Raw genomic sequence first — 18,860 nt, forward strand, 5'->3', positions numbered from 1 at the left:
GTTGAGTTTATTCCTATTTTCACAAAATTGACTAAACAGTGCTGAGAATACAAGATCCTGCTTTGCTTATAGTTTGCAATAAAACAATTTACTTGGAATAGCTAAGTGCCACCTTAATGGTTCTCTTCCAGTAAAATGTCCTTCAGTTGTATGGCAAAACTATACAAGATTCCATCAAAGATGTAACAACAGAGAACTCTTTTTTAGCTATTCTATATTTATATCAAGTGAGTCAATATCACAAGGATATATGCTTGCCAAAGTTGTATGTCGGTACCATGGAGAATATTTAGCAACTAAATTGAAGGATTTCACATGAAGAGTGGTCCTTTAGATATTTGCTTGTGGATGACATTTTGATAATTGTATCAAGGTATCGAAACACTGCAGAGGCTTCTAAATGAGAAAGATAATTGGTCAAAGTACTTGGCTTATCTGTTCAAATAGGAAATCTCAAGTTGTAGGAGACTACTTTTCTTCTAAGAACAAGCAGTTGTATAGACAGTCTATTCATCAGCTTTATCAATACATGTATTGTGGGCAGATAGTCTGGACAAAAAATTAACTGGACTAAGAATTCAATAGGGTAAGAATGGACTTCAGTCTTGAGGAAATATTCATACTGTTTGATCCCAAGCTTCTTGTTACAACAAAGGCCTAACTTTTTACCATCAATATTCATCCACTGATTTTCTCTCCTTTCTCCAACATATTTATTGCCACTTAAAACCTTCCCTATCCTATCCCCAGATGGGTAAATGGAAGCAAGCAAATTTAGGACTTGATGTCTAAAGACTTTTCAGAGACATTCTGAAGCAGCTCCATCTACAGTTTGGATACTCATCAAGAGGGAAACAGGGTTTTGTGACTTTTGTCCTCAATAACATATGGGGATTTGAGGTAGTGGAGGCCTAAGTAGAAAAGCAAGAGGGAAAAGATGATTATGGAACCCCATTTCCTCTCGGCAATAGATAGCTACTTGGTCACTAAGATTCTAAGAGGTGACTTGTACTTTGGGATCTGTATACATGTTGACAGGCACCCAAATGACAAAGACAATAGTCGATGGCAAGAGACAGAATTTGAAATGTTACCATCTTTCCTATGAAGGAATTTCCCCTGGGCAAGTCACTTAACCCTAACTGCCTCAGCAAAAATTAAAAAAAAAAAAAGAATTTCTATTTTGAGGTAACAGAGTACTAGAAATAAAAAGTAAGACATTCAATAGATGAATGATGACATCTTAGAGTAGAAAATTAATTATGATTTAGTGAGATTAATATCTGTAGCCATCCTCTAGCAAGTAAATGACATTTTCCTATCGATTACTATTTTGTAAAAAATCAGTTCATTCTAAGCCAGTTAATTTATATCAGTCTACATGTGTTCAACAGGGTGATATGAGCAAAAACACAAAATATGGAAAGAACATACTAGAAAAATTACTTTGGATTTTTCATTATTAATCACCAAAGATAAAAGACTTTTAGATAGTTTGGTCTAAATATTGTACCTTACAGATAGGTGATGATGAAAGGGGAATGCTAAGAGTTATGTAAGAAAAATGACAGAGCATCCTAACAGGGAATGGTAGGGTAGGACCATACCCGATGCAAAAGAGAACAAAGGGACATGGTAGCAAAGACACTATGTCCCATACAAGGAATCATTTTACATATTTATAGGTAGCTAGAATAAATAAAACCAAGACAGGCTACCATAGCATTTTGTCTGGTTTTTAAGAATTATACAACGGGTCTGCTTACCAGCCTCTCCATCAGACTTCCTTTCATGGTCTGTGTCAGTCAAGGACAATGCAGAGTTGGCCCGGCTTGATAAGCAAGAGCTGTGTTCGGACTTCATTCCCCTCATCCACATCCTCAAGGCATGATCAGGAGAAGTGCCGCCTTCTGTCTCAGTATCCACATCGGAGCCCATCTCTAACTGGTAGCCATGCTGAGATACACCGTGCATGTCCGTCTGGTAGCCCGAGCATAAAATGTGGGGAGTCTCACAGAATTCCATCTCTAAAACAAAGAAAAACCAAGGCATTAAGAGAAAGTGTCAGTAGATGAGATAACGGCACAAAAAGTCTCCTTTCTATTTTCACTTTTCCATACCCTCATGAAAATACTTCCCCACTGTCAGCAATTGTGCTTTTGAAAAATTAGAAGTTTGACTACTGTCCCTAGAATGTGGTTACTTATTTTGTGCCTGTCATTTACATTTAAGGTCCTCATGATTCTTAGTAGGTTCTACAAAAAAAAAAGTATCCTGAAAATAGCTTTACTTACTGTACTGAGAAATGGTGGTGCAGATGCAATGAAATACACAATGAGATAGCACTGCAAAAGCACAGTGCTGTCCTTTAAAGAGTCTTTCTTTTGGGGGACAAGTACAAGAAATGCTTAAAGAGTGTTTAAAAAGATTGTTAAAAATGTTATATATATATATATATATATATATATATATATATATATATATATATGTACACATTGCTAAGTTGAGCAATACAATCCTAATGGGCTGAAACCATTTCAAATGCATTAAGAGAAAATTTTCTGTGTTTTTGTTTACTTTTACTGAAAAAAATCCCCTATTTTAAAGATTAGTTTCTTTTGTAATTCAGTCGTGTCTGACTCTCTGTTACCTCATTTGGTGTTTTCTTGGCAAAGATACTAGAGTAACAAGCCATGTGCTTCTCCAGCTTATTTTACAGATGAAGGGAAACTGGTGTAAACAGGGTTCAGTGACTTGCCCAGGGTCACACAAGCTAATGTCCAAGCCCTTGAACACATGAAGGTATGTCTTCCTGATTCCAAGCCCAGTGCCCTATCTACTGTGAAAGTGAGGCTAAGTCACTTGCCCAGGATCACATAGCTATGAAGCATTCAAACACATCTTCCTGGCTTCAAAGCCGACACCTGTCCATGATGTCATGCTGCCTCTGCCCCATTCACAATATTACCATCATTCCCACTTAGCCTGATGTAAAAAGTTAGGCAAACATAACTTTGAAAGCTCTAGGGAGATGGGGGTAATATACCATGTCACTAAGTGAAATGACTTTTTTAAATGCAGATCTTCTTCAAGAGTTTAATCTAAAGCTTAAATTCAGAATACGTAGCATGCCTATTTTCCACTGCTGTTTTTTTTTAAGATCTTAAGTCCTCATTCACATCTGAAAACTTGAAGGGCTCTCTGTTATTCTTCAGTAGGACAGGTTTTGGGTCCTTCCCCTTTCCCTATTCAAAGCTCTAAGATCTATCCCAAATCATTTACTTGAAACATCATTTTATAGATATGGAAACACAAAGAAGAGAAAGAATTTGTCCACATTGGCAACATCTAATTATGGAAAAACCAAGCCTGGAACTCATGTCTCGTGATTTCGACATGCAGTATTCTTTCCATTACATTATGTATTTATTCTCCCAAGTTTTGCCCTTTGCTAGCCCTCAAACAAAGACCTACTGGTGGATCAGAGACAGATAAGACTCCCCGTCTTGCAAACCGGAATTTTGTATTCAATTATGGCAATGTGTCAGAATTGAAGGAAAATGTTTTAAAAGTAAGTAACAAGCTGATGAAAAGTGACCACATGTCCAGACAGAACATCTGAAATACCTTTGTAATAGTCAGATAAGGTAATCAAAGGCCGAAGTATGATATATGAGATTTTCCCAGAACGACAACAAAGGCAAGCTATATCATTTTATTAGAAAGTGTTTAAGTGATTGTATCCAATCTTGAGCTCACAGTAAAAAAAAAAAAATACAAACAGAAAACCAGCAGCAGGTTCTTGTTCTCAGACTGCATACCAGAAATGTCCAAAGTTAAATAGCTTTCTCCACATACATGTCTTTAATTACTGAAACAGATATGAATGGGAGATCATCTATATGCCCACCAGAGTGTTTGATGAAATATTTGTAGTTCTCAGAATTGCAGAGTATTATATAATAAACTACTTTGTAATTTTCATCAAGAGTCTTCTTAGAAGTCATTTTTTAGTTCTCCACAAGTTTTTTAATCTTTTAAAAAAATTTTTAAAGTTTTTTAATTCTTATAGAAAATAACAAGAATAAATCTATGTAGAGAATATTTAAACATCGCTAAGTGCTTTGCATACAATATCTCACCAGATCTTCGCAGCAAATCTATGAAACAGGTGCTATTGTGGCTCCCATTTTACAAATGGATAAAGAGAGAGTAAGCAATTTGCCCAGGCCACATAGCTTAATACAGTCTGGGGTAGGTTTCAAATCTATTTTCCTGACTCCAAGCCATACCCATCTGCTATCTTATACTCCCTCAACCTAATATAAAAACTTAACTTTTCTTGCCCCAGAGAAATGAACATGAGGCCAATTTATTCAGTCCAAATATTAAAGATTCAGAAGACTGCTATGAGATATTATATATGCTTCTTCATTTCACACTTTTATCATATTTCATCTAAATATGGGGATGTTGCCACAGCAACATGCCAAGGTTGTCAACCTGAAGATATAAGAACCAAAGTTTGTACATGCCTGGATTCTTAACTTTCTCAATTCCCCTGGTAACTTTTTCCTCTGAAGCTACCAGAAGCTGAGGATGGGAGAAGGAGGCAGGACTCTGAGCTGAGGGCACCATTGACATAGACTCTGCCACTTTCAAGATCTCACTTTATTCTGAAGACTCATTGGATTGAGAAAGCATGTGAAATGAGTCACTGATGAGCACTCCGATTTATTTTCATTGATTAAGGACGTTAATCAAAAGAGTCACTTGGAAAAGCACAGATTCATATTTATTTTCACTGACATTATCAACACATGATATGTCACTATACAGAAGCTTGAATATGAGTCACAAAGAAGAGTTGACTTGAAAAAAAATGGTGAGTAATAAAATTGAGAAACCTGTTAGTTTGTCACTCTAAATTTTAAAAAGAAATAATGACATTAGACCAGATAAAAGAAAAAGAGTTGTCAGACATGAGTCAGCAGATTTTCTCTCTCTTCCCCAGATTTCAATGCTTCAAAAGAAAAGCTGCATACACTGGAAAATAGAAAGTTCACCTGTAGTTTTAGCCACCATTAAACTAAGATAAAGATCCAATACACTATTTAAAAGTTTCAGAGCTTGAAGGAAGTTAGCAAGCCATTCAGTCTAACCCATCCCTGAATAAGAATCCTCTCTGTAATATCCCTGGATGAATTAATCATCCAGCTTGTGCCAAAAGCTTCCTGTGAGAGAGAAACCAGCTTGTCCCAAGCCAATCCATTCTAAGTCAGGACATGTTCTTTTGAGAGATTTTACCCTAATATCAAGGTTAAAGTGACCCTTTCATTTTCAACCTATTATTATTATTGCTCTGAGAAACAGAAGAAATCATAACAGTATTTCAAATGCTTAAAAACAGCTATCCAGTTCCCTCGTTTTATGTTTCCTTTAGACTAAGGGTGTCTTGTTCTTTCAACTGAGCCTCATAAGGCAGAATTTTGAGGCCCTTTATCGCCAGCCTGTTTTCCAGAATCACAGAATTTCAATCTAAAGGTCCCTCAATAGCTATTTATTCTTACCCATACCACCAAAATAATCCATATTAAGGCATAAGAAACTAGTGCTAAAGATTAAGCACAGAGCCACTCCTTCACGAGGCACCAATCCCATATGTATATGACTCATATGTATGCATGTATGTATGTATTGCACTAAATATAAAATAAGAAAAAAAGCAGAATAGAAAAAAGACAAAAAAGAAAATAAACACCCCAAATTGGAACAGAACATTGTCATGTGCCTAGCAGAACATCAGGAAGGATTCAAAATATATAACAATCAACTTCCATTTCAAGAAAGCATATATAATAATAGAAGAAATCAGACTGATGACTGTCCTTTTCTTTGCTTCCTTGTAGGTTGTTTTTTATTCTCTCTCTCTCTTTTTTTTTACTTTATTCTTTTCCCCCCTTCCATCCTCACCCCCACCTCCTCCAATATAAGACTATCAGACTCAACTTATTGCAAGATACAACGGTTCCATCACCTCCTCAGTCCTAGAAGTTATGTCTCTTAATGTTGTCAAAACCTATATTGGGGGTGTGTATGGAGAGGAGGCTACCATATCCCACCGGTTATTAGTGTCTGTTTGGCAGTTTGTAAAAAGTCCTTAGATCTTTTTCAGGCAAGTTGCTTATGAAGTCAACTATTTGGATCCAAACATGCTTTTACACTCATCTTCATTAAATTTCATCTAATTTTATTTTGCTGTCACAGGCAGAAATTCTGAAGCAGAATGAAATCTGTTTGGATCTTGACTATATTATCCTGTGTTAGCTGTTCTTTCCAACTTTATGCCATTAGCAAATTGCATAATGAGGTGCTCTATGCTTTTAGCCAGCATAGGCCCAATCACAGATTTCTGGGGCACTTAGTTTAAGACTGCATTTTAGGCTGACACTGAACTGATCAAGACAACTTTCTGAGCTTTCTCAACTAGATAGTTTTGGATCTACATTATTGAATGGGTTCATCCAACCTATAGCACTTCAGTATTACAATGCTTCTGATATGGTTTGACCCCACTTCCATAGTTCTAGAGACTATAACACTCAATACCTACTAAGGTTACAAATTTTTTTTGGTTTTCATCTTAATAAGCTTGTTACTCAATAAACTTGCAGGTTACTAAAAATCTCAGATTACTTTTTTAAATGGAGTACTGTCTAACCATACCTCTTCCACCTTGTACTTGGGAAGATGATTCTTTGAATCCATGCAATATAGGGATACACATATGTCTGTTAAAATTCATATTATTTGGTTGGGACCAAAGTTCTAGATTGCCAAGACATTTTTAGATCCCATAACAAATGACATGTTGATCAGCCTTCTAAGCTTTATGTCATCTGAAAATCAGATAAAAACGAATATTTTGTTTATAAAGCACTTTATATTGACTATATTGATTCTCTCACAGCAATCCTGTGGTAAATCTGCTACAAATATTATGAGGTCCATTTTACAAAAGAGAAATCAGAGGTTAAGTGGACATGGACACACAGTTATTAAATGTCGAAGGTAGAGTTAGCACCCAGATTTTCTTCACTCTAAATCTAATACTCTTTTGTTGCACTTCTCTGTCTCCATCTAATTCACTGATATATATATATATATATATATATATATATATATATATTCCCCAGGGTAATACAGCTAGGAAGTATTAAATGTCTGAGGTAGGATTTGAACTCAGGTCTTCCTGACTTCAGGGCCACACTCTATCTAGCTGCCCCTGATAAAAACATCAAATAGAATGTGACCAAATATAGAACTCGGGGCCATTCCGCCAAGACTCCTACTTTTAAAAGTGTATTGAACCTTCAATGACTACTTGCTGAATCTGGCCTAAATACCTTCTCATCACCTCTTCTACAAGAAAAGCATCTGAAAGTGTACCAATTTTTTTAAAATCTAGGTAAATTGTACTCATAGAATTCCTCTAATCTAGTAATACTGTCAAATAACTGTCAAAAAAGGCCAGTCTGGCATTAACTGTTTCCTTTTCTATATGTTTGGAAGTCATTTCTTTAATAATATGATTTAGTTTCTTGCCAGGAACTATAATCAAGTTCACTGGCCTATAGTAAGCAGGATCTATTACCTTTTTTTGGAAACTGGAACATATATAAAGATTCACTTTCCATGATTTTCCAGAGACCACTGACAGTAGTTTAATATTTGTATATGCCAGGCATATTTGACAGGCAAATCATTTTCTATCAGCATTATAATCTGCTCCTAATGCAAATAATAAAACCATCAATTCACAACAAAGGCATAACAATGCAAGTAGAACTACATATTTTTAAAGAGATAAAGCAAGAAAAAATGTCCACAATAACAAATTCTCAGTTGAAATGATTCACTTTCTCTTTCTAAATATATAAGACTTGGTAGTCTACAAATTATTATAAAAGGATTTTCCTTTCAGTGTCTCAAGTATTTGTCTTTTTAGCCTCAAACATATATCCATACACAGAAATCCATATAAACCATCACATTTTTATGATCCTATTAACTAAACAACTTTATATGTATTATGAAACTATAATGATTGAAGCAGCTAGATAGTACGGTAGATAGAGCACCAGCCCTGAATTCAGGAGGACCTGAGTTCAAATTTGATCTCAGAGACTTAACGCTCCCTAGCTGTGTGGTCCTGGGCAAGTCACTTAACCTGAATTGCCTCAGGGAAAAAAAAAAAGAAATGATGATGGTCACCTCTATTATGTCTAGTTTTATCCAAAAGCTGTGGCCACAAAACAATACAAACACTTTGTTAGGACATCGATGTTCAAAGAGCTATATTGAAATCTAAATAGTGAAGGTTCCTGAGGAAAATGTACCTGGAAAATGTTAAGTAACCTATGGAACTGGGTTTTTAAATACTGAAGTAGGATATAAATTCCTTGAGCCTATAAAGTATTTTTGCATTTCAGTCTTGGTACCCCCATACCCAAAACAAAGTTTATATAATAGGCGCTTAATAAATGTTTGAGTTGAGTTTTTTTTTTTTTTTTTTTTTTTAACCAATGATAGAAGAAGAGCCCCATCTCCTTGTCGGTAAGCTGGCTTGTTGTTTAAGTTGCCATGATGTTGGTCAGGCATCAGTTTTCACAAATAGCCACAAACTCCTGCTGAACATGTATGTCTATACACAGTAATAATAGAGCCAAACCTCATTAAGATTAAGAATGAGGGAAAGGGTATATGGATCTGAATTAGTACAAAGTATGAATTTTGAAGATGGGTCTGCATGTAAAATATGTAAAACATACAAGAACTTGTATACTGGAAATTCTTTGAAGGAAGATACATTCTTTTTTCTTTTTATCTTCATTTCCAAGTGGTAATCAAATAGGGAGAAGTGGATAAATACTTGTTAAACTGATTTGAATGTGGGTGATATTATTCTTCATTAATTTTATTTTGAAGAAAAATCTGGCAAATGACATCTGAGATTTAGAAGGACTACATACTTTCTGAAGGTAACATTGTGAGAAGGTTGAAAGTCTGTCTTTATTCATCCTTGGCAACAAAAGATTTCACAAGTAGAAATGAGTTCTATCATTTGTTCTCCCTGGGAAAGAAAGAATGTGTGGGTAACTATAAGCAGTAGCCCAGACTCCCTCTTTTCTGTATTCATTCTCACAGAGGTAACAGCGGCCTTGCTGAAGGAGGAAAGAGATTCCTCTGTTTCCTGCCAGTGATTGTTTTATATCTCGAGAGTATTCTGACTAAACTCCAGATTTATGAAGAAATGGCAGAAAGGGAGCCATCACTGATGAGGGTTTAGTAGCTGTGGGGGAGCCCTGAGGTTAAGGGTTGCAAGACTAAGGTGACTGGTTTATTGCGGGCCCTGGGATCGGAGTATACCATGAAGTATAGATGAAAATGGACTGCTTTGTCCCTGGGTCCATATGTTGATGTTCAGATACTGGCTATGGAGAGTTCGTTTATAAAATCTTGGAAGGGAAAAGAAAAGTTACTTGTATCAGCATTTTTAAACTGTCATAGTTAAGTCTCTAGAAAGTCAAAAAAGATCTTTTCATGAGCTCTTGTTATCTCTGGTAGTTCTGGTATACTTCAAGGTATTGAGGTAAATGGCTTTATTAAACCATTTAAGTATTTAAATAATTGATGTTTATTAAAATATTAATTAAAATAATTATTTTATTAGTATTGATTTACTATTTAGATGACTACTTTTAAAGGAGTTGCTCCAAATCAACAGAATAATTCAAAAATTAGTTTCCTTTATCCTGGACACACAGGGGATGTCATTCAAAAGCGATTATTACTAAACAGCTTGGGGAAGAACCTTGGGGAAATAACCACTTTGGGAAGGCAGAAGAATAGTGTAAAGGAAAGTACCGGACCTGGAATTGGGAAATCTCTTACTAGCTCTATGACGTGGGCAAATTATAAGATCTCTAAGCTTTAATTTAACTTATGTAAAATGGAGAAAATAGCTAGTGTTTCACAAAGTTGTTGGGAGGTTCAAGTGATTACAACATACACGAAATACTTGGCAAACCTTAAAGTGCTACATAAATGTCAGTTACTATTATTGTTTTTTTTTTTAAATAATAGCCTTTTCTTTTCAAAACATGTGAAATGATAGTTTTCAACATTCACCATTGCAAAGCCTTGTGTTGCAAGTTTTGCTCCCTCCCTTCCCCTCCCTCCTCCCCTAGACAGCAAGTAATTCAATATAAGTAGTAAATCCAGTTCTTCTATACATATCTCCACAATTATCATGCTGCACAAAAAAAAAAAGGATCAAAAGGAAAAAAAAATGAGAAAGAAAACAGCAAGCAAACAACAACAAAAAGAAGGAAAATACTATGTTATGATCCCAACTCAGTTCCCACAGTCCTCTCTCTGGGTGTAGATGGCTCTGTTCATCACAAGATCATTGGGACTGGCCTCAATCATCTCATTGTTGGAAAAAGCCATGTCTGTTAGAATCAATCATCATAGCATCTTGCTGTTGCTGTATACAATGATCTCCTGGTTCTACTTCACTTCACTCAGCATCAGTTCAAGTAAGTCTCTCCAGGCTTTTCTGAAATCATCCGGCATGTCATGGAACAATAATATTCCATAACATTCATATACCATCATTTATTCATCCATTCCCCAAATAATGGGCATCCACTCAGTTTCCAGTTCCTTACCACTACAAAAAGAGCTGCCACAAACATTTTTACATATATAGGTGGTTCCTTTTTTCCTTTTTTTGTGATTTCTTTAGGATACAGGCCCAGTAGTAGTATTATTGTTGCTGCTGCTGTTGTGATTTCTTCAGAATAGAAAACTTTTAGTGAAGAATTGCCTTTATCTCTATAAATCAGCATGTTTCCTGCAATTTATTGTCTTAGAGAGTTGCATGGGAAAGGGAAAAGTTAAGGGGTTTGTTCTGTGTTACAAGCCATTGCTTGTTAAAGATTTGAACTCAGCTCTTTCTGACTATTCTCTATACTATGACTGCTTCTCTCCTATTACGCTTCTGCAAAATGAAGAGTTTGTGTTAAATTCCTACTATCCTTTCCAGCTCAAATGTTATATGGTTTCATGATTTCTAAGCATTCTTACAATGCATTTGTTATGGCTAAATATCAAAAACAGCTAATGACAATGGCAGGGAAATTCATCAGCAAATGCACAAATAATGACTCCATTAATAGTGTGAAGAATGACCATTCATTGGCCAAAAATGCCATTCTGGCCTCAGATCTTGATATATGAAATATTGAAATGCAACATTTAATTTTTTTTACATTTGTAAAATTCAAAATAACTTCATATATTCAGCACAAAAGGCAGAAAGATCAAAATAAAAATAAATGATTACCCTTGACAAGAAGTACAAACAAGTCCCCCAAATAATGATCTTGTACTAATTGCCATCTGCTGCTCAAGTTATCTGCTATTTAATTCGTAGTCATAGCAAACATAATGTTAATGTAGTCAAAATTGTGAGTCCTTTCGTACTCATCTTTTGCCATTTTCACTTGGGATGGCATATTGTCTTGAGAAGAGGGGTCACCAAGATGCATGGATTACCATCAGAATGCACCTTATACATGAAAGCTAAAAGACAAATTACTCTGTCAGTTCATTTCAAACAAAAATTCATCATTCATTTCTCCTGAACTTTTAACTGGATAAAAAGGTTACAGAGAAGATAGTTTCACGTTAAGCAAAACATCATCAGCTAATAATTATCAGGCTTTTCCCTTGTGGATGCTATAAAGTACATACATTATCAGGAATAAATGTAAACAATTTATTTATAAGAACGTTTACTGATTTCATAATTGTTACTGGTTCTAGATATGAATGGATTGTTTCCTGTTTTGAAACGATCACAAGATATCAGAAAGATTATTTTCCCAGCTAAATCAGACCATTTCCTAGATCTAGCTTTTCTAAGTATTAAAGGATGATCCTAAACATTGAAATAAAGCCAAACCAACAGGACCTTTAAAGTCCTTATCATGTGCCAGATACAGTATTCTCTAGGCACTAGGGATACCAATACGAAAAACAAGACAGTCCCTGCCTTCAAGATATTTCCATTCTACTTGGGGGAAGTGATATAAAAAATTAACAGAGAAGTAAATATGGTATAGCAGCAAAATGAAAACAGAGGAATATGGGGATTGAGGTGGCACAATATATCAACTGCAAGAAACAGGACAAAGCCGCTTTTCCCCCCTTCTGCCTATTGTTAATTAATTAATGAATTTGATATTTTCCCCCAGTTATATTCAAAACAATTTTTTTTTATGTTTGCTTTTAAAATCTTGGAGTTCTAGGTTTTCTTCCTTATCCCCACTCACAATTAAGAAACCACATGTGAAGTCATACAAAACATTTCCCAAAAAACATGTGAAAGAAAACAGATTTCTCACCCTAATGAAAATAAAAACTCTTGAGAAAAATAGTTTTTTTTTTAAAAAAAATGAGAGAATGCTTCAATCTGTATTCAGACACAATCAGTTCCTTCTCTAGGAATAGGTAGGATTTCCATCCTAAGTCCTTCAGAGTAGCTGTGGATCACCATACTGCTGAGAAGAGCAGTCATTTTACACCTGGTCATCCCAAAATATTGCTATTACTTTTCATACAGCACATTTCACTTTGCTTGAGTTCATGGAAGACTTTCCAGGTTTTTTTTCCTGTTCATCCTGTCACAAACATGTACCACAATGTATTCAGCCGTTCCCCAATTGATGGGCATCCCCTCGATCACCATTTTTTTTTTTTTGCTCTGTGAAGACAGTTGCTATGAATATTTTTGTAGATGTAGGCAGGACTAAACTTCCTGAAGAAGGTGCCATTTCAGTTGAGTGTTGAAGGGACCTAGAAACTCCAAGAAGTGAGGAGGAAGAATCTTACAGATAAATGGACAGCCTGGGAAAAGCCACAAAGATAGGAGATGCAAGTAGGACAAATTGATGAAAATGGAGGTAAAGAACATGATTATTTGCACGGAGTTCTAAAGGTCAAATGAAGGAGCTGGGATTTTATTCTAGACTTAATAGTCACTGAAGTATTCAGAGAACACATTTTAAGCTTAAATGATTTTTAAGCAAATCGTTTTGGCAGTTATGTAGATGCTACAAAGTGGGGTGGTTAATGGCAAGGCAGGTGACACAATGCCTAAGCCTGACAGGCCTTGGTCCCAATCAGGGGCTGGAAGCTTGATAAGATAAAGTTCAAATTTAGGAGGGTGCCTAGGAGGTTGAGGAACCCTGGATTTATTCCCTTTTTCATCCACGGGCAAGACAATTTTGCCACAGCGCCAGTTCCAAGTTCATTTAATTGACTCACCCAGATTGGTGATGGTAGGGGAAGGGCGAGAAATTCTTGCACTTTTATTTACACACAAAATACCTGAATTCTTAACTCATTTTCAAGCAAACCAAGCCAGAATCTCCTCATTGTCTCCTGCTCTTCTTGGTCCCCCCAAAGCCTTTACTGAACATACTGAGGTGTGCTAGAAACTGGACAAAGTAGATTAACAGAACTAGATCACATCATTTGTTTGGGTTCTATAAGTAACCTTCTGAAAGCCTTAATGGTTTCCAACTAAGAAAAGATGAAGCATCCCTGGTATCACCTTTACTTTCCTGCTGACCATCATCAGTCTTCTCTTGCAAAAGGGTAAAAAATGGAGTGTTCCTACCTGCTAGGATGGCCTTTCAAGTCATCATAGGCCTTAAAGAAACTAATTCTGTTTCTGGAAGCCTAATCTCTGCTTCCCAGTTCCAAATGCACTCCATATCTCTGTACTCAAGCATCTACCAATTATATCTTATTTAATTTTGAAGATATGTCTTTGTGCCAGTGCAGTGGAAAACAGTCAAAAACCTGTGCCGGGAATTAAAAGTCTAGTGTCTAAGCAATCGTGCTTTGTGACTAGGCTTGGCTATGATACAGCTGCCCCAGAATATATTTAAAAGATCATATTAATGGAAGAAAGAGATGAATTTCAAAGTACGGCGAACAGAGAAAAAATTGCAAATCTTTAGCAGAGCTCCAACCGAAGACAGTAATCATTGTCAAATAACATGAAGATACAAATTACAAGGTAAAGAAGAATTGAGATAAAGAAAAAACATGGAGGTAACTAAAAGGGACAGAAACTGCTCTGATTTTTTAAACTAGAAAAATTACAATATTTTTCAGCTGAGCAAGGAGAGGAAGGAAACACAATGAGATATTAAGCAGCTGCTGACTATTTCCTCAAGCTAATTTCCTCCTTCAGTGCAAGGCTCCATTTACATACAATACCTAACTACACTCCCATATGGTCACAGAGCTTCTACCTAAGGCCCACACAGGTGGACAGCAGGTACACTACGATGACCAAGGCGGGCATTTCTTGTAAATATAATCTGGAAGGGAACCAGGGAGTGGGGATGATGGAGAAGGCTCCATACACTTCAATGGGATTTTCGATCAATGTGAAAGTGAGAGTGTTACCTTCATTTCCACATTTGGATGAGACGGACACTTCCTGGCCTAAATGAGAAATTTTCAGGGCTACTGAACACAGCAAATGCATGGTGCTCAATGGCCCTAAAAATTTCTCATTTCTTACCTGTGTTGGTACAATTTACCGACTGTTCATAACACTCCTGGGCCCAAAGGCCTTTGTATCCACTTCTGTCTTGAAGTAACACTTCCATATCTGATTACGCTTGCATTGTATATGAAGAAGTTTGTTACTTATGTGGGTGTGTGTCCACACACGCACACATATTTGCAATTTCAAACGACATTCATTTGTTGAGCAATTGCTTTTAAAGTACCATAAAGCAGGCAAGTGAGTCCAATGAGCTGAGATGTGCAAAACAATAGCGAGCGCACATGGGAATGTATATTCACGTACCCTGACCTTGAAAAGAAGATATTTTCTGAAAACATCCATCCTGGGATGGACATATAAGAAAAGCAAGCGCGGCTGTACGGTGCTGAACAAATCGCTTTCTCTTTCACTTACGGTACTATTTGAATAACTGCCAACCTCTAAATCCTCTATCTTCAAGGTCCAGTTGAGTCTAACCTTCCCAAGAAGCTCCTGCAAATCTTTTCTCCACAGTATCAGAGAATCTAAGAATTAGAAGAGATCATGGCAGTCCATCTGATATAACCATAGTTGAAGAATGTATTCTCTAGTAAGTAAATGATCATTTGGTCTTTGCTGAAAGGCCTTCAGTAAAGGAAACCCCTCTCTCTTTTCTCATCTCTCAAATCAGGCCTTTTCATTTTCAGACAACTCTATTCGCAAGCTGGGAGTGACACTGTTGAGGTTGGGAAGGGATCCCAAAAAATCAGGGGTCACAGACTGGCATCTCAAAAGAATTTGCGGGCTTGAACCCACATCCAAGTGTGTGGGACGGGTGCTAGACCCCCCCTTCCCAAATTAACTAATCAGAGATATCTTCAGGTACAAAGAGAAAGCATTTATTTAGTCCCTGCAGGGAAAGGTCCAGGAACACCTGGGAAACATCTCAGCTCCCAACATGTGCTCCTGGACCTGACCAGCAGGAAACATGACAGCTGGTTATATAGCAAAAGACCCAAATCTTTTCATTGGATGGACTAAAAGAAAGTAACCATCACTGACCAATGGTCACCAATGTTGTTTGCTTCCTGTGGGTCATGTCAGTTCTTGTCATTGACCTAGGGTCTTGGCCTAGAGATCATGTGACTTCCAGCAATCTCTTGGAATAGGGATCACGTGACTCGGGCCTAGTCTCATAGACTTCTTGAGAAAGTTCCATCTGTCTATCTCACTCACAAGTGAAGGGGCAAAGTTTATTGACTTTAAAGCCAATTTACTAAATTTAAAGCCAAGTGAAGTGCTCAAAATTCCAATGAATTTAGCAAGCAACTAGAAGCAAGGAGACACCTTTATTTAATTCTTCCTGTCACTGATAAGCTACTTTTTTGGCCTAGAGGTAGAACTGAGGAGTAGTCTCTGGAATTTGGTTATCACTGACCAGCAGATCTAGGACTATCCTAAGGCCAGAAGATTTTAGGATCATTGACAGAGAATAATAGCGCTCTAAAGTCAGAGGGCCTCAGGATCACTAATATATCTTCCCTGACATCTAAGGGAAGAAATATTATTATATTCCAAGCCCAAGGACTTTTTCAATCATTGTCAGATTACCAGAACAATCTCGGGATCATAGATTCCAAAGCCAGAAGACTTTAGAATCACAGATAGATTGTTAGGCAGAAGCCCCCTCCCAAGGTCAGGGGGTCCCCCTAGTAGCTATACTCCTTCAACATCAGGCCCAAATAGGCCTCTGAAACTTCTCCTTCTTTTTGCACATTTGAGACTAAGCAGAACAAGTCTAATCCTCTTCTACATGGGGACCCTTCAAATTTTGGCCAAGAGTTATCCTATTCCCCTGGACTCTTTGCCAATAACTTTAATTAATCTTCATATGATATAAACTCAGGCCTTTATCATCCTGTATGCTTTCTTCCAACTCCTTAATACCCTTCCTAAATATGATGCTCGGAACTAACCACTTTAAATAAAGGAAACAATTGAATGAACTTCCTTCATCTTCCCCAGTAACGAATTTTTATCAAAAGAGCAAGAAATGAAAAACCTGTAGTTATTGGTTATGAACTTGGTAGCAACTTGGGTACTGCTAACGAGCAATGGGATTGATCCCCATGGCTTAGTATTTCTTGTCTTCAAGGAGATGTTGCTTCCATAATTGGGGTCATTCATCTTACATATGCATGGCACCAGTTGCCAAGGTGAGAGAGTATGAACAGCCAAGTACAAATCTAGGCCCACTATAACTACATCTCAGAGAACATCATGGCTAACAAGCCATTTAAAGCTCCACATGTTTACTTATTGGATTGATATCAAAACATACAGATTGCCAGAGGAAATATAGGAAAATGCACAAAAACACCAACATAGTTAAAACTGACACCTAATAGTCCCCTGACAGACTGTCTTGGATCCAGTATATCAAAGCCACCCAAGTGGTTTTTCTCTGTGAGACTTCCTACCACTGTGATACCAGAATCACCCCTCTCATCACGGTACCAAGAAGGAATTTCTCTTATTGTTAGCATCTGCAAAACCCTGTCCTAAGTCACGGGAAATTCTGCCAGGCAACCACAAGAGAAATGGGTTAGTAGTCCATTGCAGAAAAAAAAATATGGATAAGCACAAACCCAATTAAGTGGGAGAAAGTTACTGGAGAAAATGAGAAAATCGTAAAGAAAGTAATTAGGACGTGAACCTGTGGTCTCTTGAAAAGGATACATTCGATCCTAGTAATTCCATTCTTACCAAGTTATGTTTTTGCATATATGAGGGGCATCTGAGCTTGAAGTCAGGAAGCCCTGGCTTCAAATCTCTCACTTCTAACACTTACCAACCATATGTCTGTGCATTAGTTACTTAAATGAATCCAATGCTAGATTCTTCCTCTGTACAAAGAGAATAGCAATGTCTACTTGTGGGGCTGCTGTGGAGCTCAAAAGAAAAATAATGCATGGGAAGCATTTTGCAAATTTGAAAGCACTGTCAGATTACATTATCATCATTATTTTGATCTTTTAAATATGTTGTTTAATGTAGTATTAACTGTTAGGATTTAAAGACAGAGTTCCTTAGGTGGAGGGGTCCTAATGACCATAACCACATAAACAATGATAGCCTCTAACTTGATATCAAACATGTCAACAAGCATGGCTTCTGACTGGATGAGGCTCTTAGATGACTGGAGCAGCTGTGTTCAACATTCATTTCTGAAGTCCCCTATTACTAACATTAACCCTTACTCAATTTCTGGTCTTGATTAGGAAACTTCCACTTGACTCTGGTATCAAAAAGTAACCGGATCTGGTCAGGAACATAACCTTCCACCTCTGGTATCATACAACAAACCTGTTCTCAAACAACCCCATCTTTAAGATATCAACATTTTCAGAGCCTGTACTCCCACCACAGTCTTCGTCACAGCAGAAGTTTCCTTCCTCACACGAGGGACCCTAGAGCCCAGTGTGTTAAATTTCTGCATTGCCATTCAGTGTCTGTACTTTTTGTGGTTGATGTTGTGAAGGGATTGCTTGCTGTGTCACATAATCATAAAACCCATCCCAAGTACGATTTTTCTGTAAATCCTTGAACTTGAGTCTTTACTCCAACCCAAGCCAGAAGGCCAAATGAAGCATTATTTTTAGTATTAGTATAATGGAGTGCTAGATCTCTGTTTGGGATCTTTTTACCTCAAAGTTTTCAGCTTACTGCTGTTTCCATCTGGATTTTCACAGCCAGTCTTTGAAATACATCAAGAGTGATGGCTGTTTGAGAAACAACAGGGGTTTCTTCTGTATCTTCAGGTCGTATAAAGAGAGGCTCTTGAAATATGCATTTTGTTTCTCATTTGGGGGCAGGAAGGGTGTGTTTTAATATATGTAATATCTCCTCTTCAAGCCATATTCTACTTGGAACTAATTCTTATGAAATTCACTTGCACTGGTGATATGTCCCTTCATCTTAGTGAAAACAATGATATTTTTGTGTATGCTCAGTACTACCCAGCAATACAAACAACATCTGTGTCTTCAGGCTGACAAATAAAGAGAAAAACTTTTGGCCTCACTGGTGCTTAGCTCCCTAGCTCAGAGCAGATGCCTCGAGAAGGGTTTTAAAATTATTTCACAACATTACCAAAGATGAGGGGGATATTATTCATTGAGAAATGTGAGTTGGGGCATTGCTTCAGCACATTATCACCCAGCTG

General features: G+C 37.0%; 1 protein-coding gene across 4 annotated transcripts in view; it reads right to left on the reverse strand.

The window, feature by feature from the left end:
- The window catches only part of TENM1 (teneurin transmembrane protein 1), a 784,948-nt gene that overhangs the window by 476,395 nt on the left and 289,693 nt on the right, over nt 1-18,860 (reverse strand). For all 4 annotated transcript variants that reach the window (XM_031945150.1, XM_031945147.1, XM_031945148.1 and 1 more), the window contains one exon: nt 1,767-2,027. In XM_031945150.1, coding sequence (XP_031801010.1) covers nt 1,767-2,027 — 261 coding nt within the window. The remainder of the gene's footprint in view (nt 1-1,766; nt 2,028-18,860) is intronic.

The sequence above is a fragment of the Sarcophilus harrisii genome, chromosome X, assembly GCF_902635505.1.
Source record: "Sarcophilus harrisii chromosome X, mSarHar1.11, whole genome shotgun sequence".
NCBI lineage: Eukaryota > Metazoa > Chordata > Mammalia > Dasyuromorphia > Dasyuridae > Sarcophilus > Sarcophilus harrisii.